General features: G+C 40.9%; 1 protein-coding gene across 2 annotated transcripts in view; it reads right to left on the bottom strand.

Moving 5' to 3' along the window:
• Positions 1–13,763, bottom strand: part of USH2A (usherin) — a gene marked incomplete at its 5' end in the record, with an annotated part of 586,511 nt that overhangs the window by 462,791 nt on the left and 109,957 nt on the right. For both annotated transcript variants that reach the window (XM_084623291.1, XM_084623290.1), the window contains one exon: positions 4,609–4,792. In XM_084623291.1, the coding sequence (XP_084479417.1) occupies positions 4,609–4,792 (184 nt within the window). The remainder of the gene's footprint in view (positions 1–4,608; positions 4,793–13,763) is intronic.

Below are 13,763 nucleotides of genomic sequence, written 5' to 3'. Positions count from 1 at the left end.
TCCTGTGACTGGTTACACTTGCTCTGTGGCCAGATCTCACTGGTGGTGCAAGATAAATTGAATGCATCATATTCAAGATTCTGCCCCGTATTTCCACTTCACTTTTCTTTATTCCCTCTCTCAGACACACCTGTACGTCAAATAACGCTGAGTTCATCTACGCTTTAGGATGATAAAAGCAAAGGGAAACAAACCAACTTTTTTCACATTGGAGTACTAAGATCCAGGTCAATAATCAGTGAAATAGACATTAAATGTGACAGATTTTTAAACAACTTTAAGAGAACTATTCACATACATTTTTTGCCCATCACAGAGCTCTGTTTATTAGAGTTCTTTTACTCCACTGCAACTCTTGCTGTGTGATCTCCTGAGTAATCATTCAACACCCTTAAAAAGGCTGATAAAAGCTAAAGCTGCAAAATAAGCTGCAAATTTGTTTTATGGACTAATATCCCTTTGGGAATAAATAAAATACATTCTCTCCTGGAAGCCACTATACTATAGTTTGCTCTCTTTTATAGTCAGGAGAAAAGGGCAATTTTTTCAACAACTGTATTAAGTCCTTTCATCTGTAGACAGTGTATCCAAAATCCCCCTTCAAATAGAGGTTTTGTTTAGACTATTTAAATGTCATGACTGAAGAAAATGGTTTAGTTAGAGATAAAAAAGAAGATAGTGTATTGATAGGCAAATAATTCTATTTTATTATTTCATAATTTCATTACATACTGCTATTTAGTGTGTATAGTTTCTGGGGAGTTTTAATGCAAGTGTCTCAGTACATAAATAATGAGAGACTTCTCTCAGTACTACTGTATATTACTGGACCTCTCATGAATAAGGGTCCCCTGAGTATTTCAGTTTTCATTATCATTCACTCATGAAACAATCAAATTAGTTTTAGATACACTATATTTACAGTGCCTTACAGTTGTCTCGGGGGGAGGAGGGTGTTTTTTGAGTTAAGTACTTATTTTGTCTTCTAGCCAACATATAGAAATATCTGTCTCCATCTTTATTAACATAAGTCCCAATCCTGCAAACACTAATGTATGAGTTGTCCTGTTGACTTCAGTGGGACTACTCACATGTGTTTCCAGGATCACAGTCTTCATTAGTATCCTAAATAGCGAAATCAATACATTTTATTATTTTAAAAGTTTACCGTACATTTGTGAAGTCAATATTTTTATGCCACTAAGGACTTTTATGGTAAATAAACAAACATTCCTTGAAACTTTCTAGCCATACAAGCAATATTTTCAACATTCTTGAGGACTGTTAATAAAATAAATTAGAAGCTTATTTTATTTTTTTAAACGCTACCTTCCCAAGACATTTTAAATCAAACATATTTCACATTTATTAAAACAGAATTACACATAATCAAAGAAAAAAGACTTAAAACATGGAAAGAGAAATACCAAGCCAAGATGAATTGCAATATTGATTTTGCAAAGATAAATGGTTTTTGTAATATTAATATAGAGAAACCTTTATTACATTGACTCTCTAGGTGCAGTTAGAGCCTCTCCAGCAATCTGTTTAAAATCTTAATTTTTCATCCTTATGGGAAAACCTCACTTGCTAAGTGGATTTCATAAACAGTAATCTGTCAAGAGATATATATAGATAAACAATTTGTAATGTTCATTGACCAGTTCATTATAGTAAACAATACAGAAGTAAGGCTTATCTAATCTCTACCAATGTTCATGACCATTAGAGTGTTCTGTTTGATCACTGTAAAATCCTGGAGCCTAAAATTCCTCCCATCCTGCAGGGAATTTTTGACTTGGCAAGCTGAATTCCACTGAATAATACTCCATGTTCCTGCAAGGTTGGTGGAATTTTAAGGCCTCATGACTCTGCCTCTGAATATCACAGAATAGCAACAGAAATCAACACAGCTCTGACGTTTAGATTATGGGCAGCTAGTATTCTTTGCTTGATTGGTTTTGTAATCCCAAAATTGCTAGAAAGGGACAGATAATGCTTAAATCAGTGTGGAATTTGCAAAAAATGGTAAATCTCTCCTTTTTACCAGAAGTCTTAAAATTTGCAAAAACTGAATGAAAACAGATAGGCAAATACGGCTACAGATGATCACTTTTAATAGAGAAATCCTTCTGAAGAGGAGGAGGAACATTTTCGAACATACAGTGGAACCATCATGGAACTACTACACAGGAGGATCCAGATCTCCCAGGCAGTACAAAGCCAAGCACTATGCCAGCTCTCTCCATAGGCCTATTCAGGGATTATGGGAGTCCCGGGGAGTATACTGACGCATAGCTGATAGGTCCACAAACTCTTTTGGTCTACTGGCCTCAAGTGTAGCTGGGTGCACAGCAGCAGCCACAGACTTTCTGTAGCTGTTCTGTTGCCTGGATCTAAGCTTGGTATGGGAGAATTCTGTACTTCCTTTCTCTGCGTTCCCCATATAAAACCTGGTTACTTTGGCTCTACACATGGGGGACAGGGAGATGCTCCCTGTGAAGACATGTGTGTGAAGTAATAGGAGGGGAAGTGAAGGGAAGTACTGAGACTTGGGGTTAGGGGGAACCAACCAGCTCCAGGTTTGGAAAGAGGGTCCCTGAGTTTCCAACCTGCTCCCAGTCCATTCCAGCTCCACTAGGTCCCACTCTTTGCCCCACCCATCCCCCCTGGGGCATGCAGGAGTTTAAACAGAGGTGGAGCCCCCACAATATTTCCATTACAAGGGTGCTAGCCCCCCAGTCCTCCTGGTTCCACTACCCAAGCACAAAGGACAAGGGTTCCACGATAAATTACTAAAAAGTCCAATGCTGGAATTCTTTGTTGTGAGGTTAAATGGAGGCCTTGTGGGCACAAGAGTAAGAAAAATCTTAAATGGATTTCTAATAAAGTCAGATAACAAATGCTTGCATCAATGGGAGATTAAATCCATATTCCTGACCATGAGGAATTGTCTAACCCTGTCACTGTTACCAACAGAACTGTATAATTATAAATAGCCAAGAGGATATTACCAAACATGATCAAGGCACACAAATATTACCATGAGGAGTGTGGTATCAGAACCTGAGGAGAACAGAACAGAAGCCTATCCATTGATGGCGCAAGTCAACAGCGTACATTGTCTTTTGCCTAACATTAATGATTGACAATTTATGGAAGCAAAAAAAGAGAGGTGCAATGTTAAAGCTCAGTCTGGATTCAAATCCCACTGTTATAAGAAAGCACCTATCTTCAGGATAGCAGTAACCAAAACTCTGGGATCCAGACATTCTCAAACTAAGTTCTTTTGGATATGGATTCAGACATTAATTCGGTGGTTTGAGCCCATCTCTAGTGTACGGAAGGCATTGCTTACCAGACAGAAATTGTGAACCTTTTCACATCCTGTTTGGAACTCAAAGTCAAATCCTATTTCAAACTAAAGAACAAAGAAGATGAATTTAGAAGGAAACTTAATATTACACTATTTTTATCCCTTACCATCCAGAGTGACAGGAAGTGAAACAGAAAATCCCCCTTCTTACAGATTCCAAGACGGCCATTAACAGATGACCCACAACACTAAAAAAATCCCCTGCCTAATGATGACAATAATATAAAAGTTAAAGTAAAAAAATCTACAATGTCAAGTACACTCAGGAAGACACACGTCACATTCTAGGGTCAGCATATATTTATTCCCTTTTTACTCAAGGCTAGTATGGGGGTGCCATATCACTTTCATTTAAGTCTATTTTTAAAAAATTATAAATATTAAATGTAGCAAAATACTTTACAAGCATATGTTCTGCAAGAAAATGTGATAATATGAGTGCCTGTGAAATCTTATTGGACAACATGTAAAAAGGAAATTGAGATTGTGGGGATTAGACAAGCAAGAGAAGAAGCTGCAAGAGAAAGAGAGAGCAATAGACAGAATAACAATACATCACCTACTGATGTATCTCAGACATTCAAGGAAGTATATTCACACTATTTTAGTGTACATAAAGGCTCTAGGATACTTTAGATACAAAATTTTCCCTGTACTACAAAATTAGGGTGCTGACAGAGAGAATTCACTCCTCTAGGACTACAGATTTTGGAAATGGAAAAGTCTGACATTAGATGAATCCATTCTCTGCAAATTTTACATTTTCTGTTATTGTTAATAGAAAATATGGGGGCATCAAATTTTTCCTACCATTCTCCGGTGAAATTTCATTTTCACAGACATTTTCCCACCAGTGTTAATTATTGATAAGAACAGCGTGTAATTTTTTCCCAAATACCACCAAAAATACCTTAATAATTGATTATTTCAGATATAGAATAACGGTAATAAGACAATCCTCAAACCATTATAAACACGAGACATAGCATATAAGGTTTTAATTATGCTTCCACTGAAGTCAATGGCAAAACTTCCATTGTCTTCAGTGGGTGTAGGAATGGGTCCTATGCAAATCTGGACATGTGTATAAATTTCAGTGGAAGACTGTTTTGAATAGACAGCCTTTTTTATTGTTACAAAAAATTTTAAAGTTAGTTGGTGTGAGGAAATATAAAGAAGAAATTTGAAATGAACTGTATTTATAAAAACAGGCAAACAAAACAAATACTTACCTCCCTGAATCAGAGTCAAATCCAAAATAAAGTTCTCTGCAGCGGTCACATCTCTGTCCAGTTACGGAAGCATCTTGGCAAACACATTGGCCAGTTAGACTATTACAGACCTGATTCACTGAACCAGTTATGTGGCATAAACAAGGCAAGCAGCCAGAAGCACGATATGGAGATATGTAAAAACCTAGCAAAGACAAATTGGTGAACAAATACACATTTTAACAAACGTGCAGAAAAAGCAATGCAAACAGAAGAATATCATCTTGTGCAGTCATATTTAGCAATTGAATAAGATACCCATCATCACGTAACAAACTTAGTACATATACATACCCCAACACCTACAAATCTATGCAGTCATTTTGTGAAGCAGGGTGTCTAAGCCCATTCAATGGCATTTTCTGAAGCTGTTATCTATTCTCTGCTTGCCAATTCTGATTTTCTGCTCTGAACCCCGCAAATCTTCTTAGGCAGAGCAGGAGAAAAAACAGGACAACAATGCCACAGGTATCAGGCAGTGGGGGAAGCAAAGATCTCACTGCAGGGGAGGCACTAATGAATGCAACACAGGCTGCAGGAACATGCACATAATGGCATGCAAGATCCTCTAGAGCTGCGGTTCTAGTCCAGGATCCTGTCTCTGATAATACCAGTACCAGTCACTTCCAAAGGAAATGCAAGAAACTGATATGTCCTCATTGGAGAAATTTTTTTCTAAAATCTTCTAGGTAAGTGGTTGGTTTATGCCCCAAAACATGCCTCAAAACCATCCTGTCTAACATTGTGTGGTCAATGTTCCTATTATCCATATAAATATCGAAATCCTTTTTTTTTTTTAACCTCTACTAACCTCTGCCCTTTGTGGCAATGACTGCACCTTTAAGCAGGGGGTATTTGGCTGGCTGGCTGAATGAAGGGAAAAGTGCTTTTTGGCTGGGGGGAGTGGAAGAGGAAAACTGCTGCAAAAAAGGCCTGGGTGCAGTTGGGATTTTTTTGCCTTCCCTACAGCGAGTTCAGGAAGGGATTTGTTCATGCATGACATGAAGGGCGACAGGCTATGTCGCAGGGTCGATGTCCATAGGAAAGTTATACCGTGACCAGATAAATGGCTTGGAAAAGGAGTTAAAAAGGTGTTTGTTAAAGGAACGAACAGGGTGGGCGGTGGGCGGTTGGGGACTCCTATGATTGGTACAGCAGGGAGCCAACCCCTCCATTCTTAACCCTTCTACAAGGGGGGGGGGGGTTGATGGCAAGGTCCCGGCAATGGATTTGCTGGAGGGACCTGGATGGAAAAAGACAGGGAGATGGTGGAAATCCCCCGGGGTAATTACGGAATAAACAGGGGGTTACCTGCACTGTTCACTTTTATCTGCCAGGTAGTCCCAGACATCGAATAATAAAGTTGTGGCCTGATTAAACGCATATTAAATGTCTCCTGTCCTTCTTTCGGTATAGTCAGACAATGAGTTCAACAGGTTGATTAGTTTTTGTGTAAAATGTTTTCTTTTCTCTATTTTAAAATGGTTGCTTTCAGTTTTGTCCTCCATCCCCTTGTTCTTATATTATGGAAAAGGATATACAGAAGCATCCGGTTGACCCTCACTTCCTCACTCATTCTGTGGTATACCTCTACCATGTCCTCTTATCAATATCTCCTTATATGAAAGTCTATCCAGATCTTAATCATTTTCGTCACCCACCTCTGAATCTCTTATTCCTACTAAATCTTTTTGACATGGACCAGAGCTGAATACTGAACTCAAGTAAAGTAGTACCACATATGTAGTAGTAGGATTTTATGTTTGTATTTTATATAAATTAGAATAAAAAATAAAGAATAATGTAGCATGTATGAAATGTATTGGTGTACAACTTAAACATATCCTGCCAACCACCCTTTTTGAATAGCAGAAAGGAATGGCCTAATGGGCCATTGGTAGAGATGCATCAGCCAGAATCTGTGTCTGAGCTGATTTCAAGGCAGTGACAGACCTTTTGGGGTCACCACTTTGTTGTAGGTTTAGCATTTTAAAATAAGTAAAAGAAAGCAATGATTGTTTTTCTCTTGCATTGCAATTTGATGTTCCTGTTCAAATGTTCTGTGTAAATCAGTTCTGTTTTGTGTGTGAATGAGGAAAGTGTGTGTTAGAAAACAAGTGTAAAGGCCATTACCGGACCAAATGTTCTAGGGAGGAACCGAGGATGGACGCAAGAGTGCCAGAAGATTACAACATGCCCCCTGTTAAAATGTCAAAAAAGGGCAAATTAACAACTCTAAAAATAAGACAGGCACCTATCAACAGGGACAAGATAGCTGTGATCGAAATCAGCACGGGGTAACTCCCTAAAAAAATTAAGAAAAAAAAAATAAAAAATTAAAAAAATAAAAATTAAAAAAAACAAGCACTCATCAAACAACAATTAATTACAGCATGACGGTGCAAAACTCATTGGTCCCAATAAAAAAAAATCACTATATAAAGAGGGTGCCTTGCCATGAAACTTTGGGTTCATCCTGCCAAGACTTCCCCAGAGCATCGTGTCGCAACCGACAGAACCCTGCTCCTACCTACCCATGATCAACCTAGCTGGCCACTAGATTGATCCGGACTGGTAACTATAACATCGACTGGCAGGACACTCTCTCTCTCTCTCTCTCTCTCTCTGTAATTGCCTTTTCCCCAAAAAACATCCTGTGTGCTTCTTATAAGCATAACATTTATTTCCTCTCTCATTACTTATACATGCTAACATTATTTTAGCAGGGGGTGAGTTGCCTCACTGTGCATTTAGCAGAGGTTCACTTTTAAGTTTCCCTGGCCTTTTTCCCAGAGTGACAATAGTTAATTTAGAATCTAGTAGTGTGTATGAGTAGTTTGAATTATTTCTTCCAGTATGCATTACCTGGCACTTGTCAACAATGAATTTCATTTATTGTGCTGCCCATTCTCCTTCCTGGAGTTCTTGTCTAGTCCTGACATATCTACGTTAATTGTATGTCACCGCACTGTTTACCCCTCTCCCCAAACATTAATAAATATATTAAATAAAGCCAGTTCTAATATAATGATGCCACCTAACCCTTATATAACACTTTTCATCCATACATCTCAAAGTGCTTTACAAAAATAGAATATTTGGGTGGGAGGGGGCATCCCTCTGTCAACATTTTTCTATTATTCCTTATGGTATGACTCACAATGACTGAGAAGAATTTTCCCCTCTCTCATACACTCTTGCAGCATTCTCATAGGCCTCTTAGTCACTTTTCCTCCCTGATTATATAAAGTTCAGTAAGCTTCTCTTTTTAAGTCATGTTCTTCAGTTGCTGAATCTTTTTTAGTTGTCCATGAACTCTCCATCTAACTTTCTGATGTCCTGTTCTATAATGAAGGGCCCAAAATTGCATTGTAATGTGCTATCTAACCAAGGCATTATTTCCTTTGTCTTACAAGCGATACCTTTATATATACACCCCCAGGGTGGAATTGTCTTTCTTTGCAGCAGTGTTGTGTTGTAAGCTCATATCCAAATAGCAAAAGAACTAAACAAATTGAAAACATTAGAATTTTACTGCTCAAGTCTTTGTTCAAGTTTAGCTTCTGGTCCTCAGTGACATAAATCTCAAATGGACAGTCAAGTGATATCAGTCTCCAGTTAACACACATTCGCATCATAAAACAACCATACTGTTGGCACTTTATTCCAGAGAGGCCCAGAACTGAGCCATCACAGAGACTGAATATCTTGAAGTTATTAGTGAGGCAGCATGTATTATCTCATCTGCAGTTGCATGTACAGTATAGTATCTGTCCTGTACATAAATAGAGGAGGCCATTTCCCAGCAATGTCACTCTTGAGCACAATGAACAACTCAACTGCAAGAGTATACCTGGAAGATAGGAAACAAGTTTAACCCTAGACCTCATGCAAAAGGTCAGAGCATCTCGGTAGGTATCTAATTTATAATTTGCTGAGAGAGTCCTAAACATTAATATTAGGCAGACCTTAGTGCAATCTAGAAAAAGACAGACCCTTATCCACTAGTGAATTAGCATAATATTTACAAGTAACAAAGGACAGCAACAGATACACGGGTAAGTCTAAAGTATTATAATGAATCTCAACTGAGCTGACTTGCTCATTGGAAGCATTTGCTCATCTTTTATTATAACTGTTACAGCAACAAACTCTATAGTTAAGGTTACCAGTTTAGGGCCAGATCCTAAATCCTGAAGTCAATAATGCTATGCCAATTTAGAGCAGGTAAGAATCTGGCACTATATCTCTGTTAGTAATCATTTATAAACTTTTTATCATGGTGACACTACAAAGTTCCTCAAAAGCATCAGATTTTTTTAAAAAGTATTTTAGAAACAAGAATATAAATATAGGAGGTGGGGGAATGGAAGAAAAAAACTGATTCATAAACAGGACTATTTGAAAAAGGTTTTTTTTTTTCTGAATATACACAGTAAGGTCTAAATCTTCATAAATGACTTTCAGTTTTGGGTGCCTCTGTTTCTGAATACCCAATTAGAGACAGGTTGGGGATGCTGATTTTAAGAAAGTGGTCAGTGCCTGCTCTCTGAAAATTAGGACCATTTGACATGCTTCAGTATAGGCACCCAGAAGTCACTTTTGAAAAATTTAGTCCTAGATCACCAAAAAACAAGATAGAAGAGGCATCAGATTGCAAACTGATGTTGCACATGTTGGGCTAAGCACTGTCCTGGCCAGCATGGCAAGAGAATAGAAATGCAACTGAAATCCTGACAGTCAGACCAGAATTCCTTGCCGGTGACAGAGGCAGCATATTGTCTATTTTGCTTCACCACACAGTGGGAGCAAAACAGATCCCTGTCTATGCTACTAGTTGTAGCACCTGACCATGGCACACTGTATATGATCATCAGTTGCAATGGCGAGGTAGGAAGGGATCTGATTGAGAAGCCCTATGCTCTCCCCTTCCACTAATGAAATGACTATTTATTGTGGGATGGGGAGGGGCAGAAAATGAGGAAAAAATACAATAATGAAGAATTTTTTTTTTAAATCCCTCAACATTTCAACAGCTGGCAGACCTCTAGCCCTGGTGAATTGCATCATCCCCTTTCATCAGGAGGTTCTCTCTATACAATGTTCCCTGATATCTAATCTTTAGAGACTAACAGCCCAGTAATTGCGCAAAACATTTGTAACATGCAGAACCCATTAGTTTCCTAGTAGTCCTGTGTAGCATCTCATGGCATTCATCCATCTGTTGCTAACCAGAAACAGTAGTTTTGGGGAGAGGCTTTAAGAAATGGCTGCTTGAGATTTATAGTCAGTTTCCTCCAAACTAGCTGAAGCGTCTAGTTCCAATGACTTAGGACTGGAGTCCGATTTCAAACGTGAGAGAGGCTCCTAAAGTCACTTAGGCACTTTTGAAAATGTGTCATTGGCACTTCTGAAAATTCTCTCTCAAGTCAAAGTCTGACGACTAGTCTACATTAGAAGTGCAACATTGGTGCAGCTGCTCTGATGCAGCTGTGCCACATCTGGTAAAGATGTTCTATGTCGACGGGAGAGAGCTCTCCCGTTGGCATAATTACTGCACCTCCACGAGAGGTAGAAGCTATGTCGGCAGGAAAGTGTCTTCCGCTGACATAATGTTGGTGAGGACAGCGCTTACATTGCTGTAACTTGCATCACCCAGGGGGGTGGCTTTTTCACACACCCCGAGTGACATAAATTATATCAACATAAGTGGTGGTGTAGGCCTGCCCTGAGCGGCTGCATGGAAAGTTGTGGTCTCTGGTCAGCGAGAGACTCCTAAATGCCTTCCTGTTGCAAGGCCTCTGCTCAGCACAGGTTCTAAGGCCTGAATGGTTGTGGAGAGTTTGCCCATCCAGGTCAGGGTGGCAGGGAAGTTTGCTGACAGGGCATGTACATGGTGGATGAAGACAGGTCCAGGACATATACTACTGTACCTGTTTTGTGGCTAGAAGAGGCTTTAATTCTTCAGGGCTGTAAATCCACTGCCTCTCATAGGCATTAAATTCACGTGAGAAGTAAAAAGGGGTTCTCTTCTTTTAAAAAGGGTTGTTCCTGCTTTCCGTACACCACTAATTAAAATAACTGAGCAAACAGTGCCTCCCTCAAGTTTCAATATTTAAATTTTAATATTTTTTCATTCAAAAATAAAAATCTATGCAAGAAAACGATTCTTTATAAATCAACAACAAACCAGGAGACCTGAGGTTCCCCCAGTTCTCCCCTTCTTCCATGAAACATAAGTAATTGATCTCCTTTCTCCAAGGGGTGAGAAAACAGGGCGAGAAGGCATGAGGATGTGTTGACATTTTGAATCACATCGAAGTGAGAGATTTTTTGAAAGTTGGAGTGCAAATATCTATCTTTTTGAGGCTAATTTTAGGTCTCTTACTTGAATTTATTTTAAGTAAATACACTGGGAAATGAGAACACTGAAACAACTTGACTTAATGCTATAAATCATAGAGTAAATTTATTCAGGAAACGGAGTTAAAATAGGTGCATTGTCCCATCAATCTAACCTACCCTTAATATATTTTTATGGTTGCCATTTTTACCTAATTAATTACATGCTTTTAATTAGTCTGTGATGGCTACGGATATGCTTGCAGTACATTTTGTTGTCTTTGGCCTAAGGCAAAGCCAACAGACATGGTTAGATTATTTGAAACCGATTAAATTGCTCCATAGTTCCATAATTTAAGACCACTATTATCATCAGATCAGTTTGTAAACAAATAATATTTTAAAGAATGCATAATCTTTAGAGCTGGGTATTCTTATTATGTTATCATAACTCATTGTGTTATAATTATTAAATACAGGGCTAGTATGTTGTATTAGCAGATTTGGGATTCTCTGGGTCTTTTTTATGTAACCCTTCTGCCCGTCAGAGTTGGCAGCAACAAGGGCCGGGTTCAATATCTAGGGGTTCCATTCCAATAACACAATGCAAACCGGCTCGAGCCCCCACCCAGTGACCTGGGACCAATATATACCACCCCCGCTGGGCGCCTCCAAGAGGCAATACTTCCCCTCTCGCAAGCACATAGTCTGAGTGTAGCAAAAGTCTTTTAATAACAGAGAGAAACAATGTGGCATTATGTTGGGGAAACACCACCAACAGGATTCATAACACAACCCATGAGCAAAAACAACCCCACCCCAGGCAAATTGGGGCATGCCCTTTTCCCTTTGGTTCTTGAGTCCAGCAACCCCAAATCACCCAAAGTCCCAAAAGTCCAATGCCCCAAAAGTCTCTGTCCCTGGTCAGGGCAGCCCCAGAGTTCGAAAGTTTATCGGCGGAGCTTTACCTCCCAATCTGGGTGGAAATGGGACAGGGGTAAGAGGCACCTTACGTGATCTGAAGCTGACCGCCCCATAGCTCCATGGCGGCGCTCCGCTCCGCCAGCCGCCCCACGAACTCCTTCGCTCAGCTGCGCTCCGCTCCGCCAGCCGCCCCACGAACTCCTTCACTCAGCTGCGCTCCGCTCCGCCAGCCGCCCCACGAACTCCTTCACTCAGCTCCACGGCCCACAAGCAGCTCCTGCCATCCACACACTGCTCCGCGTCGAACTGCTTCACCAGCCGTCCCGCAAATTGCTCCACAATATATCTTCAGGCTCCCCCACTACTTAACACAACACTCAGTGATTTCAGCTCTTAGGTGAATTCAGCTTATAGTAGGGGAGCCCCAGTGCTGGTGCACTGTCAGCCCAAAGTGAGCTCAGCAGCCTATAACTAGACTTCTAATGAAATCAAAATTAGCTCTGATATTCCACAGTGGAGAGAGGAGGAAGTGCAATCAGCATGTAAGGCCCTCACCAAGGGGCCCATGCCACCAAGTATTAATACTTGTCCCCAGCCTCTCTCCATTCACACAGTTTTGGAACCCATGACCCTTGCCTAGCGAGTGCTACTTAGTTGATGGTGAATCCCTCCATCATAACAAAAGGCCACGTACAGTTCCAAGCACAGTTCCCATAATCAGGGTAATAGCAATTTATTCTTCCTGCCCCAATAACAGAGACACTGGGGATCCCACAGCAGCCAAAGTGACCATTTGGGCAGCTATGGTCTCATTCTAGGCGTGGTGGGTGTGCCTATGCAAATGAGATCGGCCCCTGAAGTTCTTTTCCACAACTTGCCACACCTCACCACCAGATGTCAGGGTGGAGCTCATCCTGACACTGCTTACATCCTCCCCCCAGCCGAGACTTTGTCGTCCCGACAAATCACACTCCCTTTATACCAACTCATTGGTTTCCTCCAAAGGGCCTCAGGAAGCCCACTTTAGCTTCCACAAGCCTGTGTGCTAAATGTATTGGCTCCTCACTAGTCACCCCAGGTGCATCATAAGTTAACCGTTTCACTGGTCTTATCACCCTGTCTCGTCTATTGAGAATCTCTGTTGCCGAAGTAAGGGGAACATCCTCTTGAGTGACGGATGGAGAGGCTTCCCTGGAGGGTCCCTCGGCTACTGGCGTAGGCCCCTGCACTCCTAGTTCTAACGCTGGAGGGTCCAAGGTGCCCAGGACATCCTCTACCTGTCTGTCCCCATTGTCCAATAACCTGTGTTTGTCATCACAGGGGGGTCTCATCAGCAGCACCGGGGTATCAGAAAGGGGCCTAAATAGTTCCGCCAATGGGTTTAGGGCGGAAAAGGGAGAACTCTCGTTTGGTTCAGCTGATCGAGACTGAAATCTTGTCTCCATCCCAGGATACACCAGGGTTGTGTCTTCCTCCTCAGACTCACTCTCAGATGTGCAGAATAGGGGTAAGTTAGCTGCAGGGGGCCCACTGTCTGTGTTGGATGGCGGCTTTGGTCTAGCACCTCTGTTCTGCCCGGCGGCCCTGCCGTGGCCCATCTCACAAGGGGTGCTTACCAATTCCCCCACAGGGAGCAAAAGGTTTCTATGCACCGTCTTTATTTGCCCTGGACCGTCTTCAGGTTTGATCTTGTAGACCGGCAGATCTCCCAGCTTTTCCATCACCAGGTAAGGTATTGCCTTCCATCTGTCAGCTATCTTGTGTTTGCCAGCAATACCCAAATTTCGCAGCAGGACTCTGTCCCCCGGCTGGAGCTCCTGCGAACGCACTCTAGCATCATATCGATGTTT

The sequence above is a fragment of the Lepidochelys olivacea genome (assembly GCF_965140295.1).
Source record: "Lepidochelys olivacea isolate rLepOli2 genome assembly, chromosome: 3".
Taxonomy (NCBI): domain Eukaryota; kingdom Metazoa; phylum Chordata; order Testudines; family Cheloniidae; genus Lepidochelys; species Lepidochelys olivacea.
This window is presented reverse-complemented; position numbering and strand designations above follow the sequence as displayed.